The sequence below is a fragment of the Heterocephalus glaber genome, unplaced genomic scaffold (assembly GCF_053883595.1).
Source record: "Heterocephalus glaber isolate CG9 unplaced genomic scaffold, H.glaber_assembly_v1.0 deba00000942, whole genome shotgun sequence".
Classification (NCBI taxonomy): domain Eukaryota; kingdom Metazoa; phylum Chordata; class Mammalia; order Rodentia; family Bathyergidae; genus Heterocephalus; species Heterocephalus glaber.
The window spans coordinates 1,188,478-1,215,669 of NW_028258174.1; the positions used below are offsets into that span (position 1 = coordinate 1,188,478).

At 42.0% G+C, this 27,192-nt stretch overlaps 2 protein-coding genes across 8 annotated transcripts in view; one reads left to right on the forward strand and one right to left on the reverse strand.

Annotated features, from left to right (window-relative positions):
• Crybg1 (crystallin beta-gamma domain containing 1) overlaps window positions 1–13,631 on the forward strand; it is a 244,754-nt gene extending 231,123 nt beyond the window's left edge. For all 4 annotated transcript variants that reach the window (XM_021236886.2, XM_004855440.4, XM_021236887.2 and 1 more), the window contains 6 exons: window positions 352–481; window positions 3,384–3,523; window positions 5,741–5,864; window positions 6,291–6,449; window positions 8,428–8,590; window positions 12,128–13,631. In XM_021236886.2, coding sequence (XP_021092545.2) covers window positions 352–481; window positions 3,384–3,523; window positions 5,741–5,864; window positions 6,291–6,449; window positions 8,428–8,590; window positions 12,128–12,216 — 805 coding nt within the window. In that variant the 3' untranslated portion in view covers window positions 12,217–13,631. The remainder of the gene's footprint in view (window positions 1–351; window positions 482–3,383; window positions 3,524–5,740; window positions 5,865–6,290; window positions 6,450–8,427; window positions 8,591–12,127) is intronic.
• A 4,001-nt stretch (window positions 13,632–17,632) lies between these two features.
• Rtn4ip1 (reticulon 4 interacting protein 1) overlaps window positions 17,633–27,192 on the reverse strand; it is a 40,501-nt gene continuing 30,941 nt past the window's right edge. For 3 of the 4 annotated variants that reach the window (XM_087208697.1, XM_087208696.1, XM_004855437.4), the window contains exons 8-9: window positions 26,864–26,956; window positions 17,633–17,760 (exon numbers count right to left, since the gene is read on the reverse strand). In XM_087208697.1, coding sequence (XP_087064823.1) covers window positions 17,653–17,760; window positions 26,864–26,956 — 201 coding nt within the window. In that variant the 3' untranslated portion in view covers window positions 17,633–17,652. Of the gene's footprint in view, window positions 17,761–19,781; window positions 19,985–26,863; window positions 26,957–27,192 lie in introns of all 4 variants that reach the window. The other variant, XR_205694.4, reaches the window with a different exon arrangement.

Sequence of the window (27,192 nt, forward strand, 5' to 3'; positions counted from 1 at the left end):
GAGGATAAAGAGGAGTGGGGGACAAATAGACCTTGGTGACTGACTAGTGTTGGGGCTGAAGGATTCTTTGTCAAGCAAAGGACTTGAGGGCCTGAAGCTACATTGGTGGGAGCATCATGGCACCCATGAGAGGAACAAGGCAGGTTGAGAGGTGGGAAAGTTTATTAAATGATTTATGAATATTGGTCACAAGATAAAATGCAGTAAATATATCCAGATATTTTAGAAGAATGAACAGCCACAAGGCTTGTGTTTATTTTACTGCCTCAAAATAAGAATTTCACTTAAGTCAAACTTCTTGAATAGGAATACTCAAATTGCATATTGTGTATGTGGTTTTTCCTGTTGTAGCTGGGTTGCATATGATGGAGAAAATTTTTCTGGTAACCAATATGTGTTGGAAGAAGGTCACTATCCTTGTCTCTCTGCAATGGGATGCTTGCCTGGAGCGACTTTCAAATCTCTTCGGTTTATAGATGTTGTAAGTATACCAGTGTGCATATAGTGTTAAAGAAATATAAGGTTCCCGTAGCTGGTGTTTAGAGCAAGGAAACCAGCAGCCAGAACTTAAGGATTAAAGTTGGAGGCAGGGGGGAAAAAGACAGATGTAGAGCTTTCCATCTTGTAACTTCTGGTCTCTATTTAGGTGTATAACATATGAACTGTTCTGTTTGCTGTCTTCTCAGACTTTCGGCACCTGTCATTAGGTTTGGCATGGCCCATAGTCATGAAGGGTTAGATCAAAAGGCCCCTTTCCTTTTTTTCTCCTAATCCTGCCTGATGTGCAGAGTATTTTCTTTCATTCTTCTCCCCTGCACAGGTACCTGTGTTTTGGGGATACAGCTTAAATATTCTTACAAAATGTATGTTTTTAAAATCTATATTTAGGCTAACTTATATAAACATTATGCTACACACATACTGTATTTAACATTCAGAAATGTGAAGAGGTGTCCATTTTGCTGTATGTGCAGGTAGTTTGTTGGTTCTAACTGTACAAGTCTTCCACCACCCTTTGCCACTTACTCAGTCCTCATGTGCATATCCCTGTGGAGCTGTGTGGGAGTGTCTCACCTATCCAGAGCTGGAGGGTTGGACTGCACATGTGCAGATACGATTCCATTCTGGGCTGCCAGACCCCACTTTAGACTGCTGCTCGAGAATCAGGTGGATTCCTGCTTCTCATATTGTGGCCAGGTTTGATCAGTTTGAGGGTATGGGTAGAAAGTATATACTCTCATTGTTGGGCTAATTTGTAACCTCACTTTAGGGAGATAGGTATCTCGTACACTTGCCATTTGGGTTCTCTGGTGAAGTGGCAATTTATATTCTTTGCCCAACTTTTAAGTCAGTTTCCTGTATCTTTTGTTACAGATTTGCTGAAATTCTTTGTAATTCTTTAGTCTTTTGTTAGTGTTTTAGAGATTTGTAATCTGATGATTTTTCCCAGGTTATCCCCTATGTACCAATCTAGGTTATAGCACCCCCTTTTGGACAGAAAACTTTCATTTTAATGCAGTCAGAGCAATATTTAATATAATAAAATTGAAGATAATGTTTAAATATTTAAGTCTGTTGTTTTAGAAGTTTTAAATCGTCTTGGGTAGCTGATCCTCATAAAAAGCTTTTTTTGTTTGTTTTTTTGAGATGATCTTGCTCTCTAGTTCAGGCTGGCCTTGAACTTGTAGCAGTCCTCCTGCCTCAGCCTCCAGAGTGCTAGGTTTACAGGTGTGCACTACCACGCCTAACAAAAAAAGCTTTTAACATAGTTGATTTTAGTCTTAAAGGTAGGAGGAACAAGTGAGTTGGCTTTATTTTATCCCTGCCTATTTAAATAATAAAATGCTATTGAGACATGAAAATAGTGGCAGAAGGGCCAGGGGTGTAGCTCAGTGGTGCCATGCCTGCCGGGTGAGCACAGGGTCCTGAGTTCAATCCCCAGTACTGAGAAAAAAAAAATAGTGGCAGTGAAATATGGAATAATGTAGTAAGATTCATTAGCTTACAAGTAATGAGACATTTTGATAGCTTTTAGCTATCTACAATATATATTTGACATTTCCAAATGCCACCCCTCAACAGAAATTGACATGTATACTCACATTATTCAGATACTTAGAGATAATTACCTTTTAATTTTGATTCTTAATCAAGAAATGGAGATTTTACCCACATTGAGACTGTGTGTGTGGTGCTGGGGATCGAATCCAGAGCCTTGTGCATACTGTGCAAATGGTCTATCACTAAGTTACATCCCCAGCCCTGTACATTTTTAATTGTAATTTAATACTTCAAAATTGTTTAGTTTTTTGATACTCAACTTGAGTGTTTAACACATTTTTGGCATGCCATCTCAGCGGACAATGCAGTACACATACAAAGTAGTACTACTACTGCAGTTTGTCTGCTACCTCCTTGTGTGCTTATATAACCAAATTCTTAGACCATGCACTCTGCCCCACACTAATGTGCTCTGTTTACCAATGGACAGTCTTCCCTACATGTCAAGGCACAAGCCACAAATGAAGCCATAAAATGCCACACCTTTGCCACATATTTTAGGCAGTAGGGAAATAATTGTAACCCCCGTATGCATTTTTGCTATATCATTTATGATTTTATTCTTTCTTTTTTTTTTTTTGGTACTGGGGCTCGAACTCCGGTCCTTGCGCTTGCGCGGCAGGCACCGGAACCACTGAGCTAAATCCCCAGCCCTCATTTATGATTTTAGGAGTATTATCTTTAGAGCTTAGTCTAGGGTCAGAAATTCATTTTTCTGAAAATCAGTGGACTTGTGTGCTGTTCTCTTTAAAATGACTGACAGTTTGAACATGGAGCATCTACCCCGGTTTTTTGTTTATTTTTTCTCCTTTGACAATGACTCCTCCAAGTTGTGGGAACATGAATATACAGAATTCTGTCTTATTGCCAGTTAAAACAGAAAAAAACCTGCAGACTGCAGGCTCCTTGATCAGGCAGTGCCACTGTACCATTAAGACACCAGGCTGCCACAGCCTTTGGACCTCGCCACTTACATCCATGACTTTCCAGCCCCTCCTTGTCCCACCAAAGAAGTCTAAGCCAAAAATTAATTCCATTGAAAGTGCTGAATTTCACACATACAGCCATTCCTCTGGCCTGGGATATTCCTCCCCCTTCTTTATAACATGATGGACTTTAACCTGCCTTTATAGGCAATGAAAAAACTTCCTGCACCTCCATTCTTCCACTCTTCAGCTTCAGAGCATGTAAAGGCTTGGGAAAGGGAATTACAAGCAAGTCACATCTGCAGGTCTTATGCTTGGTCCATGTAACTAGATTATTTTCACATAAGCTTTAAATTTTTAACAGATGAATAATGCGTTATTTTTGCTCCTATACAGGAATTTTCCGAGCCAACAATTATTCTTTTTGAGAGAGAAAACTTAAAAGGAAAAAAGATTGAACTTAATGCAGAAATAGTTAATCTCCAATCCCTGGGATTCAACACACAAATACGTTCTGTTCGGGTTATTGGTGGCATGTAAGTGATCCAATAAATTGTTAATCCAATAATTTGGGGGTGTTTTTTGAGACAGGGTCTCACTTTGTAGTTCAAGTTGACCTTGAACTCACTATGTAGTCCAGGCTGGCCTCAAACTCATGGCATTCCTCCTGCTGAGCTCAATCTCCCGAGTGCTGGGATTACAGGCACATGCCACCATGCCTGGCTAAAATATTTTAAGAGACAAGGTATTGCTCTGTTGCTCAGGCTTCCCTGAACTCTTGGCTCAAGTCATCCTCTTGCCTCAGCCTGTGTAGAAAGCTGAGAGTAGTTGGGCGTGATGGTGCACGCCTGTAGTCCCAGCATTTGGGAGCCTGGGGAGCCTGAGGCAGAAGAATCGCTGTGAGTTCCAGGCCAGCCTTGGGTACATAGTGAGTTCAAGGTCAGCCTGAACTGCATAGTGAGAACCTGTCTCAAAAAAAACAAAAAGAAAGAAAAAAAGTTAGGAGTCCAGTTGCCTGCCACCACACAAGGCAAAACAGATAATCTTAAAAATTGAGCTTTTTAAAAGTTTTGACATATAATAATTACATATTTATGGGGTACAATGTAATGTTTTGATACATATTTATAATATGAAATGATCAATTCAGGGTAATTAACATCCATTGTTTCAAATATTTATCATTTCTTTGTGGTAACTCAATTTAAAATCCTTTCTTTTAGCTATTTTAAAATATACATTATTCATTGTAGTGGCCTTACTATGCAAGAGGACAGAATTTAGTCCTCCTATGTGACTAACTTTATAGCCACTAACCAACATCACCCTGTTTACTTCCCTACCACCTCTGGTAACCACCTTTCAGTTACTCTACTTCTTGGAGTTCACTTTTGTTAAATTTCATGTGTGAGATCATACAATATTTGTCTCTCTGTGCCTGACTGTAAAGTTCTATCAGGTGTTTCTGTCCTACGTTATCTTAAGCAAACTGATATGTAATGCCTCATTCTCTGTGAGGGTTAAGGATGACACCTTCATAGTGTACTTTCCTCAGTGGGGAAAGCCATGTGGGAAGTATCTTTCATCTCCTTAAGGTTGGGCTTTGCTGTTAATACCACTCAGACTTCCTAGTGGAATGGTCTGTACACATTGGCCCAGCACAGCAAATTTATTGAGCACTCTTTTGGCAAGTAAGAAAGAGGACGACCTGGTTTTTCTGGTCCCTTTGAGACCCCAGCTCTTTTCATTTTGGAGCTGACTGGGAGTGACTGAGAGATGCTGTGCAAGTAATTAAGAGTCAACTTGGAAAGATTGAAAACTTCCAGTAATTTTGATAGGATATAAAAATGAGTAAGTACCATCAATGTAAAAAGTATTTTTATGAAAGTATTTTTATTTTTTTAAATAAAACAATAGGTATGGTCTTCCTGAACTGCATCAAATGTTGGAGGGGACCATTGTTAACTTAAAATATATTTAAGAAATATTAAGCTAGTAGGATAATGTGTATTATCCTTTTCAGTAGATTTTAGTGAAATTTTATGATAAGATGGCTAAAATGATAACATCTTAAGAGTTCCAGGATTAGAAGTGGAGGACGCTCTTTCTTGATGTAAAGTGTCAGTGGGGGAGGACCGTGGGTGGCTTATGCATCTTCTGTGTGTGCATCTCAGGGGTGCAGCGTCATGCAGGGTGGAAGGAGCCTGAGTAGCTTTAGTGTTTTTTCTGGATTGAAGATTACTTTTTTAAACACAAATTTACTAGCTTTTATTTTTTGGGTACCAGGGATCGAACTTGGGACCTTATGCTTGCGAGGCAGGCACCGGAACCACTGAGCTAAATCCCCAGCCCCCAAAATTTACTAGTTTTTAATTCTCAGCAAATACAAGTGTCATACAATAAGAGCTTTGCAAATCTGATCCATATCGACCCATAAGCTGAGGTGGTTTTATGAACAGTTCTCAGGAAGAACTGGGGAGTCCTACTAAAAGACTCTTTCATTGCTTTACTGGAGGAAAAAACTTACCATTTCTCCTTAAGAATGGATCTTTTTAGCATAAATACCTGTGTGCTGTAATTTTGCTACTTGTCAAGAAATGGCTGTGTTCAGTGTTCTAGAAAGTTCCATTTCCTCCCCATTATTTAAAGCATGAGGTTCAGTCCAGAAATTAAAAGTACCCTAAAAATGTAATTGTTAAGGTCATTATCAAATGGAAATTACCACCTCCTATAGTTATCTTACTTTTTTTCAGATGGATTACTTATGAATATGGAAATTACAGAGGCCGGCAGTTCCTACTGTCACCAGCAGAAGTACCTAACTGGTATGAATTCACTGGCTGTAAACAAATAGGTTCTCTACGACCTTTTGTTCAGGTATGTTTTTCTTTGTGCTGTAAATAGATTTTTTTCTGAAATAATTTTTTTTTTTTTTTTTTTTGGTAAATGCAATACAACTTTTAAATCTTGACTTAAAGTTTGAAATTGGCTCCCTTCCTTCAGTACAATATTTGGGCTTAGTCTGTGGCACCAAGAGTAGCTGTTCTAGAAATGCTGTCAAACCCAACATCAAACATTGAGTGGCCCAAGCTCTGGGCTGTCCACAGGCAGGTTCTCTGTCCCAGGCACTTTAAAATTTTGTCAAACTCTTATAATTGAGAAAATCTTAAAACCTTGCAGACTCGTGGGTATTGCATATTCCTGATCCATACCTTACTTTGGAGGCTTCCAAATATCAATGCTGTTTAGTGCTTCTAATAGCACACCTTGTATGTGACTATTGCTGGGGCTTTTGTCTTCTAGAAGCGAATTTATTTCAGACTTCGAAACAAAGCAACAGGGTTGTTCATGTCAACCAATGGAAACTTAGAGGATCTGAAGCTCCTTAGAATACAGGTCATGGAAGATGTCGGTGCTGATGACCAGATTTGGATTTATCAAGAAGGATGCATCAAATGCAGGGTGAGCTTTTAAGGTTAGATAGATGGGGTCTCTTAATACTTTACCATGCTTCTGAGCTTTCCTTAAATAGATGCTCTTTCACAATTCCTGGAGCACTGTTCAGAACCAGTCTTAGGAACTTAAAATAGGGTGTGTGAATGCAGCATTGAACCAAGATAGACTATTTGTATCCTTGATTTTTATATAGTAATAGAAATAGCATAGAATGAAGGGTGAGGTGTCCCAGGGAACCCCCCACAGTCCACTCCCTATGGGCTCATGCTGTATGTAGAAAATGACCCACTGCGCTCTCACATCACTCCTGCCAGAACAGACATTTAAAAGTGCACTGTAGTTAGATTTTATGAGAGAAGCTCATGCTTCTATTGTAGGTATCTTTTTTCTTAGACTTTATGCGCTTCACTTTTTGTGCCTGTTATTTTTAAAACATGGTGCGCCATGAATCAGCAGAAGGCTACAACAACCTCATGAGAAAGACCACACTTGGGCCTGGGGCTGGTGTGCTTGAGGGAGAATTCACCCCTGTGTAAACAAAAGGGCTGTTCAGATGTGCATGGAAGAAAGAGCATGACAAGAGAGGCAGATGTAATACTGAAATGTGAAGAGAAGGCAAGGCAAGAGAGTGGTGCCTTCAGTGCCTGCTTCTTACAACACTGCTGTGATATTATTTGACAACTTGAATTCAGTAGACCAGTGAGGAAAAATGGAATGTTATAATGATCACAATGGTTTCATCTCAGAGAACAGTACACTTTTTAATTTTTTGCAGTATTGGGCATAAAACCCAGGGCCTTGAGCAGACTAGGCAAGCACCCCCAGCCCAGAATAGTTTTCTTTTTTGAAATAAGGTCTCACTTGCACTTACAATGTTGCCCATGCTAGCCTCAAACTTGTAATCCTCCTGCCTTAACCTCCTGAGTTCAGGGCTCGAAGTAGGCACTACCATGCCTGGCAGAATAGTATAGTTTTAATACAGTTTTTAAAAAATAACATTATGTGTTATTGGCATATGATTGCCATGTACTGTTTATACAGAGTCTGCCAAAAAATGTATACACACTTCAGGAAAAGAAAAATTTGTATAAATATTTTAATACTAAATGTATTGAAATGAGATTAATATGTTACCTTTGGCTCTGTAGTTACAAAAGGTCCTCAAAATGGTGGCCATTAGCTTCCAGTCATTAGAATGGCAAATGGCTGCTTGGGTTACTTTGGTCACTGAGACTGCTGCACATGCATTTTCAATTTCTTCTCTAAGGGCCAACAGTGTAGTGAGTTTTTTCCAATATACGACATCCTCTAGGGTCCCCCACAATAGTAATACCGTCTGTTGAAAAAAACATACTATGTTTCTTTCCCTGAAGTATGTATACTTTTTTTGGCAGACTGTATATTAAGGGTGGATTCATTTTAGAGAAGCACTCTAAAAACCTCTGCACTAAAGGACTCTCTAGTGAGCTTGTATTTTCTTTTCATTGCTGGATAGCATGTCTTCTTAAAAAATTTGGGACATTTATCAGAAGGAAAGACAAAAGAAGCTAGTAAATGCAATTTCAAGTTTTACAGTGATAAATGGTCTGTTAGGCTCCAAACTGCAGTGATAGCCCAGGGGGTCAGGCCATGTGGGGGGAGGTTAAGCTGCACCCCCAGCCCCAGATCACGGTCACTTCTGATAGGGAAAAGTGTATGGTGGGCAGTTTTCATGTCCTTGGGCTTAATAGTAATACAGAGACTCTTGCAAAGGGCAGAAGTCTTATAATGGACAAGAATTGAGAACTTTCCATCACTCATGTTATCTGAAATAAAGAGCAAAAATATTAGTTGTGTGGTGCTAGTGATTCTGTCTAAAAGCTGAAATGCCTCATGGAATAAAAGAAGCCCTGAAAAGAAGCTAAGATAACTTAAAAATCATTAACTACTATGAGACTTAAGTACATATTCTTCTCTAAGACACTTTACTTTTTCCATTAAGCAGATAGCAGAAGACTGCTGCCTGACCATCGTGGGCAGCCTAGTCACCTCGGGCTCTAAACTAGGCCTGGCGCTTGACCAAAATGTCGACAGTCAGTTCTGGTGCATGAAGTCAGATGGCAGAATCTACAGCAAGTTGAAGCCAAACTTAGTTTTAGATATCAAAGGTAAGGATCATTTCTTTTATTGTAATATGCTTTTTTTTGTGGTGCTAGGGGTGGAACCTGGGGGCTCATTCACTCATGGGAAGTGCTCTACCACTGAGCTACATTCTAGCCCTTTTTGTGACAAGATCTTGTTAAGATACCAGGCTGGCCTCAAACTTGAGATCCTCCTGACTTAGTCCCCAGAGTAGCTAAGATAACAGGTGTCCACCACCATGACCAGCTGTCACATGCCTTTCTTTAGTTAAGGAAAAATCTTGTCTTAACTTTTGAAAACTGAATGTACTATTAATTAAGTTTGTGACCTGAGGTACCACTTTATTCTTTCCATGATTCCAGCCACAAACTGAATTGAGCAAGAACTAAATCAATTCAATGGTTAGGTTTGGCGTTAACCTTATGGAGAAATTTGATTTGGTTCTTTAATCAGGGCTGTAGGCTAAGGCTGTCATTAAAAATTAAGACATTAGGGTAAAGAACTAGCTGTAGTCTGGTTTTTTAAAACACTTCACTAATGGAAAATGATGCCTGAACATTTCATCAGGAATTTTAGGTAACTACATTTGGGAGAAGTGTACCTGTAAGTTCTGGTAATCTCCATGTGGCTAACACACTTACACACATACACAGAATACTACATTTAGGGAACACAAATTAAGCAATGTAATTGTAGAATTAAGCAATGTAATTATAGGCTGGATGGAAACCAAAAAATTTAAAATGCAAGTAGGACTCCCGGATATGAGAAAATAAGTGCAACATTCAGAAAATGAATAGCAATATACAGTATAACTCCATCACATTGTTTGGTACAAACTTTTCTCAGAATGTGGATAGACACATACCCATTTTATACATGACCAACCTAAAGTTCAATCTGGGTAAGAACTAGTGACCCAGGCCTTCATTGTTATTAACTTTGTGGCATGAGCCCTGCTCAGCCTCTGTAAGATAGTTTTCAGAATCCCCAGAGAAAACAAATGTGATAAAGTTGGGAAAACGGAATTTCTGAGGAAAAGTTAGAAAGATTAGTGTAGTCCCCCCAAAAGGCTGAGCAAACCTTCGGGTTTCTTACAAGTACAGGTGCAACCAGCTTCCCCTGTCCAGGGTTAAGGCTACTGAAATCTTGGGACAGAACATTTCTTTTCTTTCAGTGGTATTCACTGGGTACCATGTGGCAGGCTCCACCTTAGACACTGGGCTGCCAAAGTGAAGAGGGGTACTCCCCAACCAGGGCCTCTGCTGTGTGACTCCTACCTGGGTGTTCACTGTAACTCTTCAAAGCTCCTTCCTAAACTGTACTCTACATCAGTCCTGTGGCCCCTGAGCAAGGATGGTGTCCTGTACATTAACAAACACTCAGAGTTTAGTACAGCAGCTGCAGTGGCCATTTCATTTCTTGTTACGCTGAATTTGAGTTTATCAGAATGTGGGAGAAGGATGCCACCTTCTGGGCATGAGAGAACAGGGCCACACAGCCTGTGTCGTGTGTCAGGAAAGGCAAACACAGTTGGTGCACTTCATAGCACCTGGCAGTTTTCATTAGCTACAACCAAACAGTTTGTTACTTTCTGAAATTGCCAGAAGATTAGCCAGGTGTGGTGGCACACACCCTAATACTCAGGAGAGAGAGGCAGGAGGATTACTATGAGTTCAAGGCCAGCCTGAACCACATCACATAACAAGACCCAGTCTCAAAAAACCAAAAAAGAAATGAAATTGCTGTGATTATTAGATGTAGTGTCTTTCTTCTCGGGTTTGAGGAAGGAGTTTTTGGGTAGACATTTGTGTATTATTCCAGACTGTGTATGTTAGGACAACATTGGAAGCTGATTCATGGCCACTTTAAAAATAAACATCAAAGGTCTGGCAGGATTATACTATAAGCAAATGAATCAGAAAACTATGTAAAATCAGATACTGAAAAGATAACTTCTAAGTATTATCTTCCTATTATAAACTGTTAAAGGGAATACTAGTGATTTCTTTTATATAAACTGTAAAATTTCTTCAGTCCCACTTCCCAAGAATTCAAATGTAACCAGCTCTGTTGGCAGGTAGATGTTGGACCTCAGAACACACAGGTGACAGATAAGGTAGGACAAGCAGTACTGGGGGATAAATTCACACTGTTCAACCAAGTACGCAGAGTCTTCCTACCAGTCTTCCAGTAGACGTCAGGAGAGGAATGTTTGTGCTTCAGCTTTAGTCACTTGTACTTTTTAGCTGCCCCGTACTATCAAGTAGTCTAGTACAAACTCATGGGTTACCAAATAAAGGGAAAAAAGTCTGAAATGACTTAAGTTTTTCCCAAAGGCAAAAGAATGAATCAAATTCTTTCTCAAGACCTTTCTAGTCTTTAGGATTCTAATTAGAACTAATGTACTATATACAAAAAAAGTCTGTTAACATACTATAATCCTAAAGAATGTAAAAAGAAGGCATTGTGCCCTTAGTACTTTCTGAAATCTCAGTGGAGTACGTTGTGCTACAGTAGGGGAGAGTGTAGGATTTGCTGGTAGTGGAAACTTCTCTTCCCCTCATAAATATACATGTAGAAGGCCCCAGGCACCTTACCCTTGTATTCCATACTGTATTTCCTTCTCCAATTACCTAGGTTCATAAATTATCAGACTTTTGCTACCTTCTAATGCATTAAAGGAGAGAAGAATATTTATTTCTTGTTGGCCTAAGGATGTATTCTGGGGAGTAGAGCCTTGGTGCAGATGGTTTGCTAAAAAAAACTATCTGAAAGTATATTTATCATACAGTGGCAAAAAAAAAAATCAGATAACCTTTCCTTTGTTAATGACTTCTCCATTGAAAGAGGCCATGAGGCTGTTTTTAATATGATGTTTCTAGTAAGTACCCTTGGAAAGTCTTACATATATTCTGGTGAAAGAATTAAGGATTCGTGATACTGGTTTTACAGTGCAGTGTTCTTTAGCTTCTTAAATGATAGAATCACTATATACCAATTCCATTCTCACTAGTGGGAGTGCCTCTTGTCCCTGTGCTTACTTCTCAATGTCATTTAACCCTCCCTCCTTTTGACCTAATGAAGCCAGTTTTCATTACTCAGGTAAAACCTGTTGCTTCCGACAGCTACTCCTACTGTTCTTCCACTACGGCCAGGTTTGCCTGATTACTACTTGCTAGGATCTCAAATCCGTGATTTACTACTGAATACATTGTATAGCCTCTTTTTCCTTTTCCCTGTTGCTCCAATTTCAGGCATTTTAAGAGTGACTGATAAGAACTGAGGGCTGGGGATTTAGCTCAGTGGTTTTGCCACCTGCCTCACCAGTGCAAGGTCCTGAGTTTGATCCCCGGTACCAAAAAAAAAAAAAGAACTGAGTAGAAATAGGAGCCTCAGAGTGACTTTGAGATGGACCCACAGGCGTGTGGAGCATCCCTCCCTGCTGTTTCCGTGGAGCACATTGTTTTACACTGTTCACTTTTGCTCTGCAGTTGTTGGGATAAACTCTTGTCTGCTGTTGTCCCTGCAGTTTGCACATTTCTTACTGTCCTTTCTTTCAGGGGGTTCACAGTATGATCAAAATCACATCATCCTCAACACAGTCAATGAAGAGAAGCTAACACAAGTGTGGGAAGCCATGGTCCTATAAATCTGAACAAAGAACAGAAGAGCAGCCTTTCTGGAGGACTCTGCAGTCATCAGCCACTTAATTAAGAAGCACAGGAGGGCAGTGCTGATGGACGAGCCAAGTAGAAAGTGGGCCGACTCCCTATCTCAGTCCCAAGTCATTCTGCCTTGACTGGGAGAATGATAAACCAATAATTAGTCCTCCCCTCATTTCTTGTTTTCATTGCCTCAGTAACTACTTAAACAGGTTGCCTCATTAGCAGCCTTTAGGTGTTTTTAAAGGTGTTAAGACTTCGAGACTGTGTACATTTTAAATTATTTCCAAAGATAGTGACAGAAGAGAACAGGACCAAATTTACTAATTCTGTGGACCTACAAATCTTTTACACTTTAAAGGGAACGGTAAACGCCTCCATTGTATGGTAGGATACCATTTACCATTTTAGAGGAATGCTTTATTAGGCCTGTACACTTGTTCTTGGCCTTAATGTTTTCTGGAATTACTAATTATTCTGGAAGGCAAAGTGGGAAAGCCTTATATGTTCAAAAATATAAAGCACTCATACAACAATACTATTTTCTTTCAGTTAATATTGAAAAACTAGTAAACTTATGAAAGTTCAGACTGTATCTGCTAACATTTATTAGCAGGATTTGGATTATTATAGGGGCTGTTCTAGGATGTCACAGTGAATGTTCAGTGCCTTTCTTACAGCTGCTACTGGAACAGTATTATCACAGCCCAGTTTACTCATCTACACCATGTACTGAAGCTATATTCTACAGTTTTTTGCTAAACTCAGAACTTCTAGCCTAATTTCCAGCCATTACTGCTGGTAGGACAGGCAGGTATCCAAGGCACTGCAGCCCTGAGCTCACTTCCTTCTAGTAGCAGAAAGAGGTGTGTGATGCTTAGTGGACGATCAGCAATCATCACCAGAAAGTAAAGGAGGAAACCCTAAGGGCTCTGTGCCTGAAATGCACTAAGGGATTCAAAAATGCAATGAAACCGTTTAATTGTTGGCAGTACACTGGCCCATAATGTGTTGCTCTGTCAAGTTGTAGTTTTGAACAAAACTGGTAAATATTTCCTCGAGTACATTCTTTCTCTTTGTCCTTAACACTAAATACTGGTGCTCTTGTCTCAAGTAGAACAAATCTTGTTTCCATTTTATGTGTTGAAGCACATTTCTAATTCTGAAATGTGATCCTCCCTGATATCCACAGTAGGCAACTGTGGCCATGAGAATAGTTTACCTTCAGTTCTAAGATATTGGTACATCCATGACAGCATTCAACATGCCTGTCTTGTTCTTACATGTTTGTGTAGCTCTCATTTTAGGCCTTTTGTCTGTATCATTACAATATGGTGGGTTAAGATATTCTATAATAGCCTGTGTGGAGTTTCTCTGGAATAAACTTGTTTCTGGCTAACTATATTGACAGCATCTCCAAATCCATTCAGAACCACCCACCTAACACTACCAAGAGAGTCAGGGTCTGGTGGCTTAGGGCGAGGCAGGTTCAAGGGGTCCTAGTGTAACAGCAGAGAGGGTGAGTGCAGTCCTGGCTTACGGGCCCTCTGAGTATTTGACTGCTGGATGCAGCATGGGAATCTCAGGGACAAGAGCTGAGACTGTTCCAGATGAAATTAAGAGCAGCTGGTATCTACGATGAAAAGGCATTCTTTTCCTTTTGAAATAAATTTGTACTCAAAACAAATTAGAGAAAAGCCCACATTCAGTATCCTTCCACATGAGTGTCTAGTAACAGTAAACTGAGTATTTCTCAAAATAGGTCCACGTCAAAAGCTAGAAGCAAATATCTAAGGTGCAATAATGGAATAAGAGTAAATAAAAAATACCTTAAACTAATGGAGAGTAGATTGAAAAGTGCACACAGACAGGTTTATTGGTGAGACACCTAAATGCAGGCATATAAAGACACAAAATGGTGGACTGGGCTCTACTGAAATGGTGGTAATTGACACAGAAGAGCTCTCTGAAAAGTATGCTTTAACTACTGAAAGAGGCCCAACCCTTACATAAAAGGTAAAAGTTAAAAAAAATTAGAGCCTTTAGCCTCACCTTTAACTATTAAAGAGAGCAAATAAATGAATCATAGGCCAGATTTTTAAGTATGACCCTCAGCAATTCAGAACTACTTTTTCTTTCCTTCCTGTGTTGCTGCATATCAAAGCCAGGGCATTGCACATTCTAGGCAAGTGCTCTACCACTGAGTGTATTCTCCAGCCCTGAGATTTGGAACTTTGAGGACTATGATAACCACATTAGAAAGGGAGAATAGGGGCTGGGGATTTAGCTCAGTGGTTCCAGCGCCTGCCTCACAAGCACAAGGATCTGAGTTCGATCCCCAGTACCAAAAAAAAAAAGGGAGAACAAAAGGCAATGTGTTAGCTTTCCATTACTGTGACAAAAAAACAAGACATTCAACTTACAAGTAGGAAAGGCTTGTTTTGACTCACGGTTTGAGGTTTTGGTCCATAGTTGGCTCTGTTGCTTTTGGCCCTGGGCAAGGCAGCACATCATGCTGGAAGCAAGAGGTGGAGGAAGAAGCTGACTTCAAGGCAGGGCAGGAGGGAGCTGGGGTCTCAACATCCTCTCCAAGGACAGGCCCTTGATGGCCTAACTTTCTCCCACTGCATCTTGTCTCTCAAGGTCTCATCATATCCTGACAGGGGCACAGGCTGGGGGCCAAGCCTTCAACACATGGCCTTTGGGAGACATTCCCAATCCAGATTACAGCACTGCACCCCAGCCCCTGAAGGTTCATGTGCGTGTCACAATGCAAGATGCATTCAGTCTGTCTCCAAGAGTTCCCAAACCTTAACAGTTCCAGCATTGCTCAAAAGTTGACATCTGAGAGTCAAGGCAAACCCTTAGTTGTGAGCCTTTGTAAAAATCAAGTTACAAGATATAAAGATATAGGGTAAACATTCCCATTCCAAAAGGAAGAATAGGGGTTAAAAAAGGAATGGAGCAAAACAAGACCAAACCCAACATGATCAACATTAAATCCAATACCTCTGCATCCAGCATCAGTGCACCCAGTGGTGTGCCATGAATGATATGAGCACTGAAGGGTTTGGTAGCCCCACTTTTGTAGCCTTGCTGACTGCATCCAATGTGGCCAGTCTCCTAGGCTGATTGCCACCTGCAGCCCCCCCTCAGGGATTCCATGTTCCTGGCATCTCCACTGCAACTCTGGTTTCATGCATCATGCTGTCAGGATGCTTGCAGGGACTCTGACCCTGCCACACACTGCCTGGGCTCCCAGGCTTTCATTAGAAATCTTGGAAGCCTCCATGACCCCTCGACGCTTGCATTTTTCATGGATGCAAAGGCAGCATCCTGTGGGCAATGCCAAGGTCTGCTGCCACTAGAGTCACTGCCACAGTGGCCTGAGTGCCTGACAACTGAATACTGGGAAACAAACCTCAAGGAAACAATCTTTGAGCCTGTGATGGGTGGGGTCTCCTCTTGTTCCAGCACAATGTACAATGAGTGGTGCCTCCGTTCACAAACTCGATTCTTTCCATGCTTCTGGTCACGAAATGAATTGGATGGGAACTGAATCAAATTTCCCCATAAGGTCAGCATTGAACCTACCTAACCACTGAATTTGATTCAGTTCTCATCCAATTCATGCGACCAGAATTGTGGAAAGAACTGTTTGTGAACTGAGGTACCAGTGTACCTGGCTTCTTCTTTTTCTTTTTTTTTTTTTCTGGCTTCTTCTTAATAGTGCCAATCTCATTAGCAACTGCCCCCACCTTGGTGGCATACACTCCTTTTCTGGAAAAATGCAAGTTTTCCCAATTTTCCATTGTCTTTGTTGATTTTCTTTGTAAATTTGGCTAAAAATAGCAAGATCTGATGCCTGAAAGGTGTGTTACTTTGAAATTTCTTCCAGCTGGGCATGGTGGCGCACACCTGTAATCCCAGCACTCAGGAAGCTGAGGCAGGAAGATTGGTGTGAGTTCCAGGCCAGCCTGGGCTACATAGTGAGTTCAAGGCCAGCCTGAACTGCATAGCGAGACCCAATTTCAAAAAAAAAACAAAAAAAACACACGCTCAGTGGCACACCCCTGTAATTCCAGCACTCAGGAAGCTGAGACAGGAGAATCAATGCAAGTTCAAGGCCAGCCTGGGCTACATAGTGAGACCCCCCGTCAAACAAAACAAAATGGCCCAGGGATTTAGCTCAGTGGTTCCATCCCTGCCTCAAAAGGTCAAGGTCCTGAGTTCAATCCCCGGTACCAAAAAAACAAAACCACCAAAACCCAAAATTTCTCCCACCAGATAAATCCATCACCTTTAAACTCAGCCCCACACAAAAGTATCAGGGCAGGGACAAAATGTAACCAAGTTCTTATTTGCCAGACTGCAATACAAGTAGCCTCTAGTTCAATTTCCAATAGAATCTCTTCTTCCATCTCAAGCCTCATTAGCACAGCCTTTACTTCCTGCATTTCTATCAGCACTGTGGTCACCTGAGCCCTCAACAGAATCACACTATAAGCTCCACTTGCAGCCAGTCCAGGCTTACCATATCCTGCTTCTTCCAACTTCCAAATTCCCCTGGCAAACCTATTCTGAAGACTTCTGAGACACTGCCAGTACAGTCACAACTAAGACCCTACTTCTGGCAGCAATTTTCTGTGTTAGCCAGCCTTCTGTCACTATAAGAAGCACCTGAGATAATCAAGTTATAAGGAAAAAAATTTATTTTGGCTCATGGTTTTGAAAGTTTCAGTCTGTGGTCAGTGGCTCCACTGCTTTTGGCAACACATCATGGTGGAAGTGAATGGAGGAAGAGGCTTACCTTACTGCAGCCAGGAAGCAAAGAGAAGCAAGGGCCAGGACCCCAGGATCCCCACCAAGGGATGCCCCCATGACTAACTTCCTCCCACCAGGTCCTGCCTCTTAGGGCTTTACCCCTGCCCATACGGTCACAGGCCTGTGACCAAGCCTCAGCACACAAGCTGTTGGCAACATTTCAGATCCAAACAATGCCACCAGTTAGAAGGGTGCTCAGTGATGAATTTAAAAAGAAACTAACTTTTAATAACTTCTCTATGCCAGTATCCATCCACATACCAAAAGTTTTAGGATCTCACATCCATTAAGATGATAAGACATGGTTGAGCTGGCAGGAAGGCACCATAGCAATCTTCAAAGCTGGTGGCAAAGAGCAGCCTAAAGAAAATAATGTGCATTTCTCACTGGCTAGAGACAAGTCCAAGTGCTGATATTTTTGTATCAATTACTGACAAATTACTGACTAAAAAAGGTGTGCTTATTTTTTTTTAATCATGAAATTTATACTCTAATCTGGAAAAATGTTTGAGGGATTTGACTAATGAAAAAGTTTGTTTGGACCACAAGCACTCACCAAATAAGAGAGCCAACAATTACTAACTGCACAGAGCATTTATTTAAATTACATTAATTACAGTCTTTCCTCGTGCGTGTCCTCTTTCCACCTTCAGGAAGGCTTCCGGAACTTTAGAAAAAGGAAAGGTTTGTTCAATAACTGGCTGAATCTGTAAAATACAAGATGAGATTAGTTGATAAGAAACCCATCCTACATCTTTCAAGGCTGATGATGTCTGCAATTAATCTCATGATCTCCTTCGAGGCCTGCCTTGGGCCTAAGTCAGGAGCTCATGCCTGGCCATGACTCTGCTCCTATCCCATTGCATCTCTTTCTGAGGAGGCCCAATTCCATTGTTCTCCATCTTCTGCTCTAAACTGTCACGTCACTCTTACCCAGAACCCTCCAACAGCTCCCAAGGCTGGCATTCAAAGACCACTACCATGCCAACCTCAGCCCTCCTGTAGATCCTACACTTCACCAAGGTGGGTTCATCAGTTTTGTCAGAGACTGCATTTGTTATAACCAAATACATATCTCGACCACCCTGTTGTGTAAGGGAATATCAAAGGTAGTGCCCCAAAGTCCTTGCTGTTAGGCTTCCCTGTAGTCCTCTTACAGATGGTTCACAAAGTAGCAAAGAAATTTCCCAAAAATGTGTTAAATGTTTTGATTATTCAACCGGAGTGTACTACTCATGGTGTAGGCCACCTCTTCTGTATTCCTGTAGAACACCCACAATAGTGCCAGGCACATAGGACGAGCTTACAGATATCACTTAGGTGAAAACCAGTAAGTGGGAGCAGGAGTCTTATGTGAGCTCTCTGGGCTTGAGGAGAATTTGACCCAGGCTGGTCTGGGAACCTCTGCTACACAGTGGTGTAGCTGGTTAGAGTTTATAGGGAAGCCATTCCAACCAGCTCATCAATGTCTGAATGCCGGTGGTCCTTTTCACCACACCATTGGTGTGGCCAGCAACCTCCCTCTCATACTAGGTCCCAGGCCACACCCTTCTCCCCATGCCAAAATCTGACCGAACTCCCCTACATAAAACTTCCAGCAGAAATCTAACTGTCCACTGGGTACCTCAGTGGGCTGCCTCCCCACTCTGCTGGCAAGGATGGGTCACCAGAAGGTGCAAGCCAACTTGTATACCTGCCACATTCAGATGCATCTGCCAAAACTTCTTGTGTGACTTTCACAGCCCAACCACCTGAAGAGCATCTCGGACTCTGAATGTGCCCTTCTGCAAAAACCTCAAAACTCTTCTATCTATAACTAATAAGCTCATGATAAAAGTAAAAACTACCACATTCTGTCCTCACTATGTGCCAAGGACTGGAGCAAGGTCTTTCTATATTTATACCTCATTTAAAGCCCATAACCACCTTCTGAGGTAGGATTACCCTTATGCCCATTTTACAAATGAAGAAATTGAGCCACAGAGTTAAATATACTGCTGAGTGTCACACTAAGTGGCAACAGTGTGGGAAAGCCACCGTTTCTGCTCTCACCTCTATGTGCAGAAACTTTCACCATTATGTTGCTTTCCATCTTCACCTCTCAAGGAAGGGACGGGCAGCCAAGGGTCACAATGACTTATCACAGCCTGCATCTTGGCCCACCTTCCTTGTACCAGCGGAGGATCTGATCTATAGGCCTGGTGTCCAGTCTGCCGAGGTGACAGATGTGTGCCAACACTCCTACTGGCCTCGGAGGAGCTGACAAACCCTAGCACACTGAGCACAGTCTCAGAACCTTCCTTAACACCACAGCCACTAAGATCCAACTTGAGTGCCTTGTCTTATCTACTTCTCCAATAAGAGAATGGAAGGCATTAAAGTGGCTTCCTGTGTGTCCCACAGCAAACCTTCTGAACCCACTGCTTTCTGTAGAGCCACTGGGATGTTTTTTTGGATGCTATTTACCTAGAGAAGAAATTACCTGAATGCAGGCTTAACATGCATTGTCCTGGGTCCTCTGTTAGAACAACCCAATCAGACTCCCAATGCAGGGGAAGGGAAAGGACAATGCCTTTTAAAAAAGCTGCCCGAGATGTGTATGTACACTGCAGTGGGGGTCGCTGTAGCCTTCTGCCTTGTTCGTGGCTCCTCAGCTTGCAGCAAACACACACCCATCCAGTCCACTAAGACCTACTGAGTGCCTGCCTTCTAAGGGTGAGACACTAACCCGGAGCAGGTACACAGAACAGGCTCCACTCCAGAATGAGCCGCCTAAGCCACCGAACTGCGTTCACTTCAGTGCTCTTCTGGGAGCCACACAGGCTGAGCTGATGACCCAGCAGTGACTGCACTTTCATCTGGCTGGGCAGGCCTATTGTGGCAAATAACCCGAGAGGGCTGACCACAGCACAATGAGTCATTCAGCAATTCCTGTGACAATGAAAAGAAGGCTTTTGAATTATAGGCAGGCAAATGCCACTGGCTGAATATGTGACAGCAAATGGAGATTAACTGGATAATGTAACAGCCTCACATCAGAGCTAGAATGCTTATTTGTTAAGGACAAAGGGATCAGAGCTAAAATCCACACAGGGGAAAGAAAGGTTACTCACAATGAAGTGGGGACATTTATGTGATGACACTGCTACAGTCCACCTGGCAAGGGGAGCTGTTATATAGTGGGCAGGCCCAGCACCACACTTCTCGCTACAGACCCGAGACTCAGCTCGGACCACGAGAGACCCAGGAGTGCTCCTTCAGGCTTTGTAACAGGAACCAGGAAACCTCACCCTCCCTAAATCTGGCCTCACAACACTGTGGCTCAACAGGCATGGGCAAGCTCCCTGGGCTCTAAGGCAGAAACCCTCTCTGCCCCATTTCTCGCCACCTGGAACACAGGACTCTGGGAGAGAAAGGACATATTGTAAGCAGGCATGGAAGAAGGCAGAGGTTTCCCCCAATTCCCATATTCACAAGAAGTATAGAACAGCAGTGCCAAAAGGGATCTCACTATCTCAGCAGGCCTGTTCTGGTAGATCAGGAAGCTGGCATGCCAAGTGGCTGAGTGGTACATGCAAAGTCAGAGCTGTCAGACGCAGATCCAAAATCAGGACCCAGGATGCCCAACCTGATTGCCAAATGGGACGGCTGTGGTCTAGGAGTCACCGTTTGTCCAGTTCTTCCCTAGAACCTTAGAGCACAGGGTGTGTGAGGAAGACTGACAGACGATGACTCCAACAAAACCTCAGGGCTCCACATACCCACGGATGGCACCAGGACCAAAGTCCCAGTACTGCCTCTTAGGCGGGACGCTCTGATCTCCTGGACAGGCTCAGCATCTTCAGGACTCATTGGTGCAAAGGGGAAGGAGACTTCTAGTCCCCTGAGATAACAAGAGGACAATTGCTCCAGTTTGCAATTTTGTAGATACTTTTTGCCCCCAGACAGGAAACCCAAAGCTGAAAAGGCAGGTGGTGAGAGGAATGGACACAGATGAGGGTGCTCTCCAAGAAGTAAAGGTCTTGTTTTGAAAAGCATCCAGGGTCCCTAGGTACCCACCCCTGAGAAAGAGCACTCCTCCCCACTAGGTGGTGAGCGGAAAAACTCAGTATGCATTTCCTCAGGGAAACAATTTCAAGTAGCATCAGAAAAAGGCTAGGAGATGCAAGAGACACTTGCTGTATCTGGTAAGCTAACCCTTTTCTGGTGAGCCTTGGGATTTGATCTCTAATCATTACATTCTTTCTACAGAGCAAAATCCAGGTGCAATACGGAACTTAAATGTTTAGAATGCAGTCCACTGCTAAATTAGGGCCTGGCTATCCAATAGGGCTGTGGGAAATTGCCTATCTTAGAACTCACTACATTTCCCAGTAAAGCTGCAGTGTCCAATATGGGAGCTTCTAGACACATTCGGCTATTTAAATTTAATCAAAAATGACCAAATAATAGGAAAGCTTCAGTCTTCCAGTTGCACTAGCCACATTTCAATTGCTCCAGTCACATAAGCTAAGTGGCTACCACAGAGGACATTTCCATATCTTCAGAAGGTTCCAGAAGACAGCATTGCTCACAAGGCAATTCAGTATGGACAATACATCTCTCCATCCCTTACAGGGTGAAGTAAGAGTGATAGGAGGCTCTCAGTAAATGTTTCAAACTGAACTCAAGTAAGTTACATAGGAACCCTTCTGATACTGGCTAACTAACATAAAGAAATAAAAACTTTAAGAAGTCTGTATTATTGTTCAACCAAGAAGCTTGGCTGCTTGTGTTGGATTTTGAAGAGACCTGTGAACAATGTTATCAAAAGGCTCTAATAATGGTACAAAGAATATATGTGTGCAAATAAACATACTCAAAAAGAAAAAAGGGAGTCAGATGTGTGGTGCACACTTGTAGTTCCAGCTACTAGGGAGGCTGAGCTGGGAAGGTCACTTGAGCCCAGGAGTTCCAAGATCAGCCAGGGCAACAAGCAAGATCCCATATCAAAAAAAAAAAAGAAGTAAAAAAGAAAAAACCTTCTCATACTTGATCTCCAATCATCAGTTTCCCTCCTTAGGGGCAAACAATATTTCAAAATCCTTTCATATACTTTTTGAGACATTTTATGCATTGTGGTAGACAGAATAACGGCCTCCAAAGATATTCATATTCTAATCCCAAAACTCTGTGAACATGTTACCTTAGGCAAAAGGCACCTAACTGTAGGTGCCATTAGGTGAAGTGTCCTGAGATGGGGAGGTCATCCTGGATTATTCAAGTGGGCCCAATGGAACCACCCCTGTGTTCTTAGAAGAGGGAGGCAGGAGGGCCAGAGTCAGAGGAGGTGTGATGAGAGAAGCAGAGGCCAAAGTGATATGGCCACAAGTCACAGAATGCAAGCAGCCTCTAAAAGCTGGAGAAGGAAAAGAAACAGTTCTCCCTATAGCCAGCCTCCCATAAGAGCACAGCCCTGCCATTTTGACACAAGAAAATATAATAAAATATCAAGAGTTCAAACTCCACCTATGTAATGCTTGATTATGTACACTAGCAACAAACAGTGAATGAGGAATTCAATGTAGAGGGATCATTATTTAACTTTTACTGCCTGAATCTTAAAGGCAGCAAAAAGTAGTGTAAGAAACTGTCCTAGGTGACCAGAGACCTCCCCGTGCAACCTTAAACATGTCATTTAAATTTTTAATCTCTTCAAGTATAACATAAGAGCAGGGTGGGGATAGGAGATGAGACAGTAAACTCGAGACATACTAGGTTTTTCTGCTTCTAACTGTGCTAATCAATGACATAAGCATGACCTGAATATAATTTTTGCTATGGACCTCTCATTTCCCACCAAAAAACAGTTTGCTAAATAATATAAAAGCAGGAAATGTTTATTGTGCTTCAGAAAAACTGCCAAAGAACCATAGGTACTAGGCACAATTTCAATAGTAGCCCATTACACAAAAGGTGCTAATTACACATTCTTCCCTTTGAGACTGTGCAGCGGAACAGTGGTTTCCTAACTGCTGAGAACCCAGAGTCCCCTGGCTGTGTGCAGCGACACAGAGAGGGAGCGACACAGAGAGGGAGCGACACATGCAGGGGAGGCCACTCAATCATCGCCAGCACAGCAGCTCCTCCTCTGCCTTGTCTCTGAACGCGGGCTTGGCACGACTGGGTTCCATGGTTAAGAGACTTAACCACCAATCTATGATCGGCACTCTTTCAGTGAAGGGCTAGATAGTGAATATTTGAGGTTTTGCGACCACACATAGTCTATGTTCACTGAAAATGTAAAAACCATACTTAGCTCAGGGGATGAACAAAGATAGGCCTTAGATTGGATTTGGCCCACTGGCTATAGTTTGGAAACCTGTGGCTAAGAAATAATGAAAACACTGTATAGTTCTTAAAATCTAGATTGAAATTGTGCCCAGCTGGAATAAATATGAAATTAAAATCCCATCAAGTGCAAGATCACATGACAACAGTTATATGAAAACAGTGCCTAAGTCTAGATCTTTAGAAGGTGTGGATTGTGAAGTCCCCACACATAAGAAATTTCAGCTTTTGGGCTTGACAATGGTGGGCACATTAAAGGCAGTGGACCCTAATTCCAAAAGTACTTAGTAAGTGCTACTCTGAAGAAGGCAAAGGCAGGGCTGATGCTCATTAAGAGAGTGTGAAGGTGGTGCGATCATGGACTGAGAACACTCATACCTATGGATATTCATCTGTGATTTCTCCATCTTCTACCAGGGCAGCATACAAGGACAAATAACACTCCCCCAATAGCACTCATTAATCCAGATACTATTTTCAACCAGGACAGTTTAAGTTAAAAGTGACCAATGCTAGATCTTCACGTCTCTGAAAGCAAGTCTCTCATGAAGTAAAACAGGCAAAAGGGCAAGAAAATTGATGAAAGAAAAAAAAAGAAGAGAGACCTAGAAGGTAGGCCAAAAGAGAATTTCCTGACACTATATACACAAACTAGATTTTCAAAAGCTATTTTAATACCTATTAAACTATAAGTACAGACATCTTTTGACTCAGTGACTTCATTTCTATGAATAGAAATGGATATACTCGCAATTAGGAACTTAACACAAATACTGAGTTATCTACAAAAGATTAGAATGAATAAATAAATGATGGTATATTTGTACAAAGGAATATTATGCAGTTGCTAACAAAACCAAGAATAAAGAAAGTTTTTATATTCTAAAGTGAAACAAAGTTCAACGCAGCCTATTTTAAAGAAAGCGAGGAAGCTGGGTGTGGTGGTATGTGCCTGTAATCTCAACACTTGGGACACTGAGGCAGGAGTATAGTGAGTTCAAGGCCTGGACTCTATAGTGAGACCCTGTCTGAAAAAAAAGCAAGGCTCAGAACAATATATTACCCATTTGTGTTTGGAAGGCAGAAGAAACTGCTGTCTGGATGGACAGACAGCTTTGGAATACCCAGGAAACTGGTAACACCAGCTATTCCAAGCAGAATCTCGGTGACTAAGGGAAGGGAGTCAAAGACAATTGCTCAAAATCCTTTTCCTACTTTTTTGGATTTTGAACCTTGGGAATATATTTATCTAAAAACTTAAATTAAAATGTTCTGTTGTGACTTTACACTATCAAAAAAGAACTGCAGCTCCTCTATCAGATACCTGTTAATTAGATTCCTTTAGCCCTCAGCCAAAGCTTGAAGAAGCTAAGCGACTTCATCTAGTAGAGCAAATCTCTACTAACTGCATAATATGTAATGTGACTGTCATGTGGCTCTTTCCAATTTTGGGAGAGAGACAGGCAATGGCCTCTACAATCCACTGAGAAGCAGGAGCAGGACGAGACAGTTGGTCTTACCATGGCATCCAGCGTTGCCTACCAACTCGTACAGTTCCAGAGCCCTTCAGTGTCAGAAATGATTTCCAAGTCCCAATACCCTGGCTAGGAAAGCAGAGAATCGAAGAGTATTTCCTTGCTCACCCTGCTTCAAGGATACTTTGAGGGCTTCCTCTGTTCTATCAGTGATCTGCTAAATACCAGAGGTAAATATATACAAGTCACCTCTCATCTCTGTTCGATAAACAGTAATTTCCAGGTAGAGAGGGCCACACTGTTTGAATACAAAAGAGCACAGGTAAGCATGTGACTGCCTGGAGCAGATATCAGGATAAGCACAATCATGCGGCAGGCTGCTGGAGGACAGAGATCCCACTAATTATGGTGGTCTAACCACATGGAGCCCTGATTTATTTCCTTCTTCCTACCAACAAAATAAGCATCCTATTGGATGTGGGAGAACCCTACACAAAGACGTACTGACATGGTCACAGTGACATTGAGCCTTTCTTTACCCAGGACACAGCAAGACCTAGGAGTCCAAGAAAAAACTTGAAAACTTGGAACCAAAATATGTGGGAAGGCCATGTCTTATTATACAGTTCCTTAGTTATAATAAAAAACTGAAATGCACAAAAAGCAGTCAGTAATTCTTAAAATAGTCTTTCCCAAAATCAAAATGAAAAGATGAAATGGGCCAGCAAGGGGCAGGTAGCAAGAGAAGAAAGCCCATTTTCTGGGGCTCATTCCAGGTGTCTGAGCAGTTGTGAGGTGGTTCTGCTGGCCCTGCTTGAACCCCTTTCCCTGCACACTGCAAAATAACAAGGACAAGACAATGTGGAGCCCCAAATCACCCAGCCAAGAAAAAGGCAGCTAACCACATGGTGGCAGAGGAAAAGCACAGGCCCAGGTGTCAGGTGGGTGAGTCCTGGTCGCCCTGATGCAAGATCATGTGTCCCTTTTTCTCTCTGAGCGTTTTCTCATCCATAAAATGGAGGTCAATGTATCTCTAATCTTATGCAACCCTTTAAGGTGTAACATACGATTCTTAATCCTATAATTCCATATGATCTCTCAATCAAATCACCAGTACCAAAAACCAGGATACGAACTCATCTTATGGCTTCCTCAAGAGGAGGAATGATCAGGGTAGTTGAGAACACATAAAAATCCAAATGAGCAGGTGGTGGCTGAGGAGGCCACCTGGTGGCCACAGGAGCCTTCAAAGGCCCTCTGACATCCAGAAAAGAATGGCGAGGCTCTAAGCAACAGTCCCTTCCCATAACTTCCCTTGCAGGACAGACATCAGTAGTCAGAGAACACCACCCAGCTGCCTCCAGCCAAACCCTCACTGATCCTCAGCCGTACCCAGCCACTGACCTCCTGATACACCACCTCTTTGTCCTGGACTTTATCAAGCTAGCCTGGGAATCAAGAGGCTTGGGGAATACTTCTAACCCAGCTATGTTGGGGTTTAGATGCTATAGAGTTTGCTTCCCTTCTTATGTGGAAAGCAGCCTACCACCAGGGCAAACTAAACGTCAGACTGAGTTATTTCCTATAGTTGTTACTCTGAAAACTTGCAAGTGTATCACTCTGTGCAGACATGGCCTTTATGGTGCCAGCTTTTCAGGACTACTACCAAAATATTAGTAGCCCAGTGTGGATCCCAGCTCTGCTACAATCTATCCAAAAGTCTTTAAGAAAATTACGTAACTCTCTGGTCCCACCTCTTCACCTATACATCAAGAAGTAGGGACTACACCGGGTAAGCTCTTCTTCAGATGTAGCAGTTTGTGTCTGATCCTGGTGGTGACAGAACCCAAAATACGACACTTAAATTTGGTCACATAAGGCAGTGTGTATCTCAGCAAAGCCTGCTTCTGGAGAGTTCCCACTGCTGAGGCCAGGTGGGCAGGTCTACAAAACATGTCTCTGCAATACAAAGGCTCCCAAATAAAAGGTTTTCATATGCACCTACCTTTCCTGCATCTACTAGTTCCGCAATTTCATCTAGATGTACGCCACTGGCCATGAAAAAGGCCCAGCGATAATGGACTCCTTGCCAGAAATGCTGAAAAGAAAACAAAACACGTCAAATATGAATAATAAAATCTGACTTAATGAAAATTCAAGGAAAGGCATTTTCTGGATAAGACAGACAAAATGATTTCCCATTTCATGTTGACAGCTTAGCTCAGTGACTGACAGCAAATGCTCTGTAATGTTTAATGAATGAATGAACAAACAGATGTAGCCACGTCAGCTCAGGCCACTTCTTTCAGCTTAGCCAACAAACAAGTCAACAGC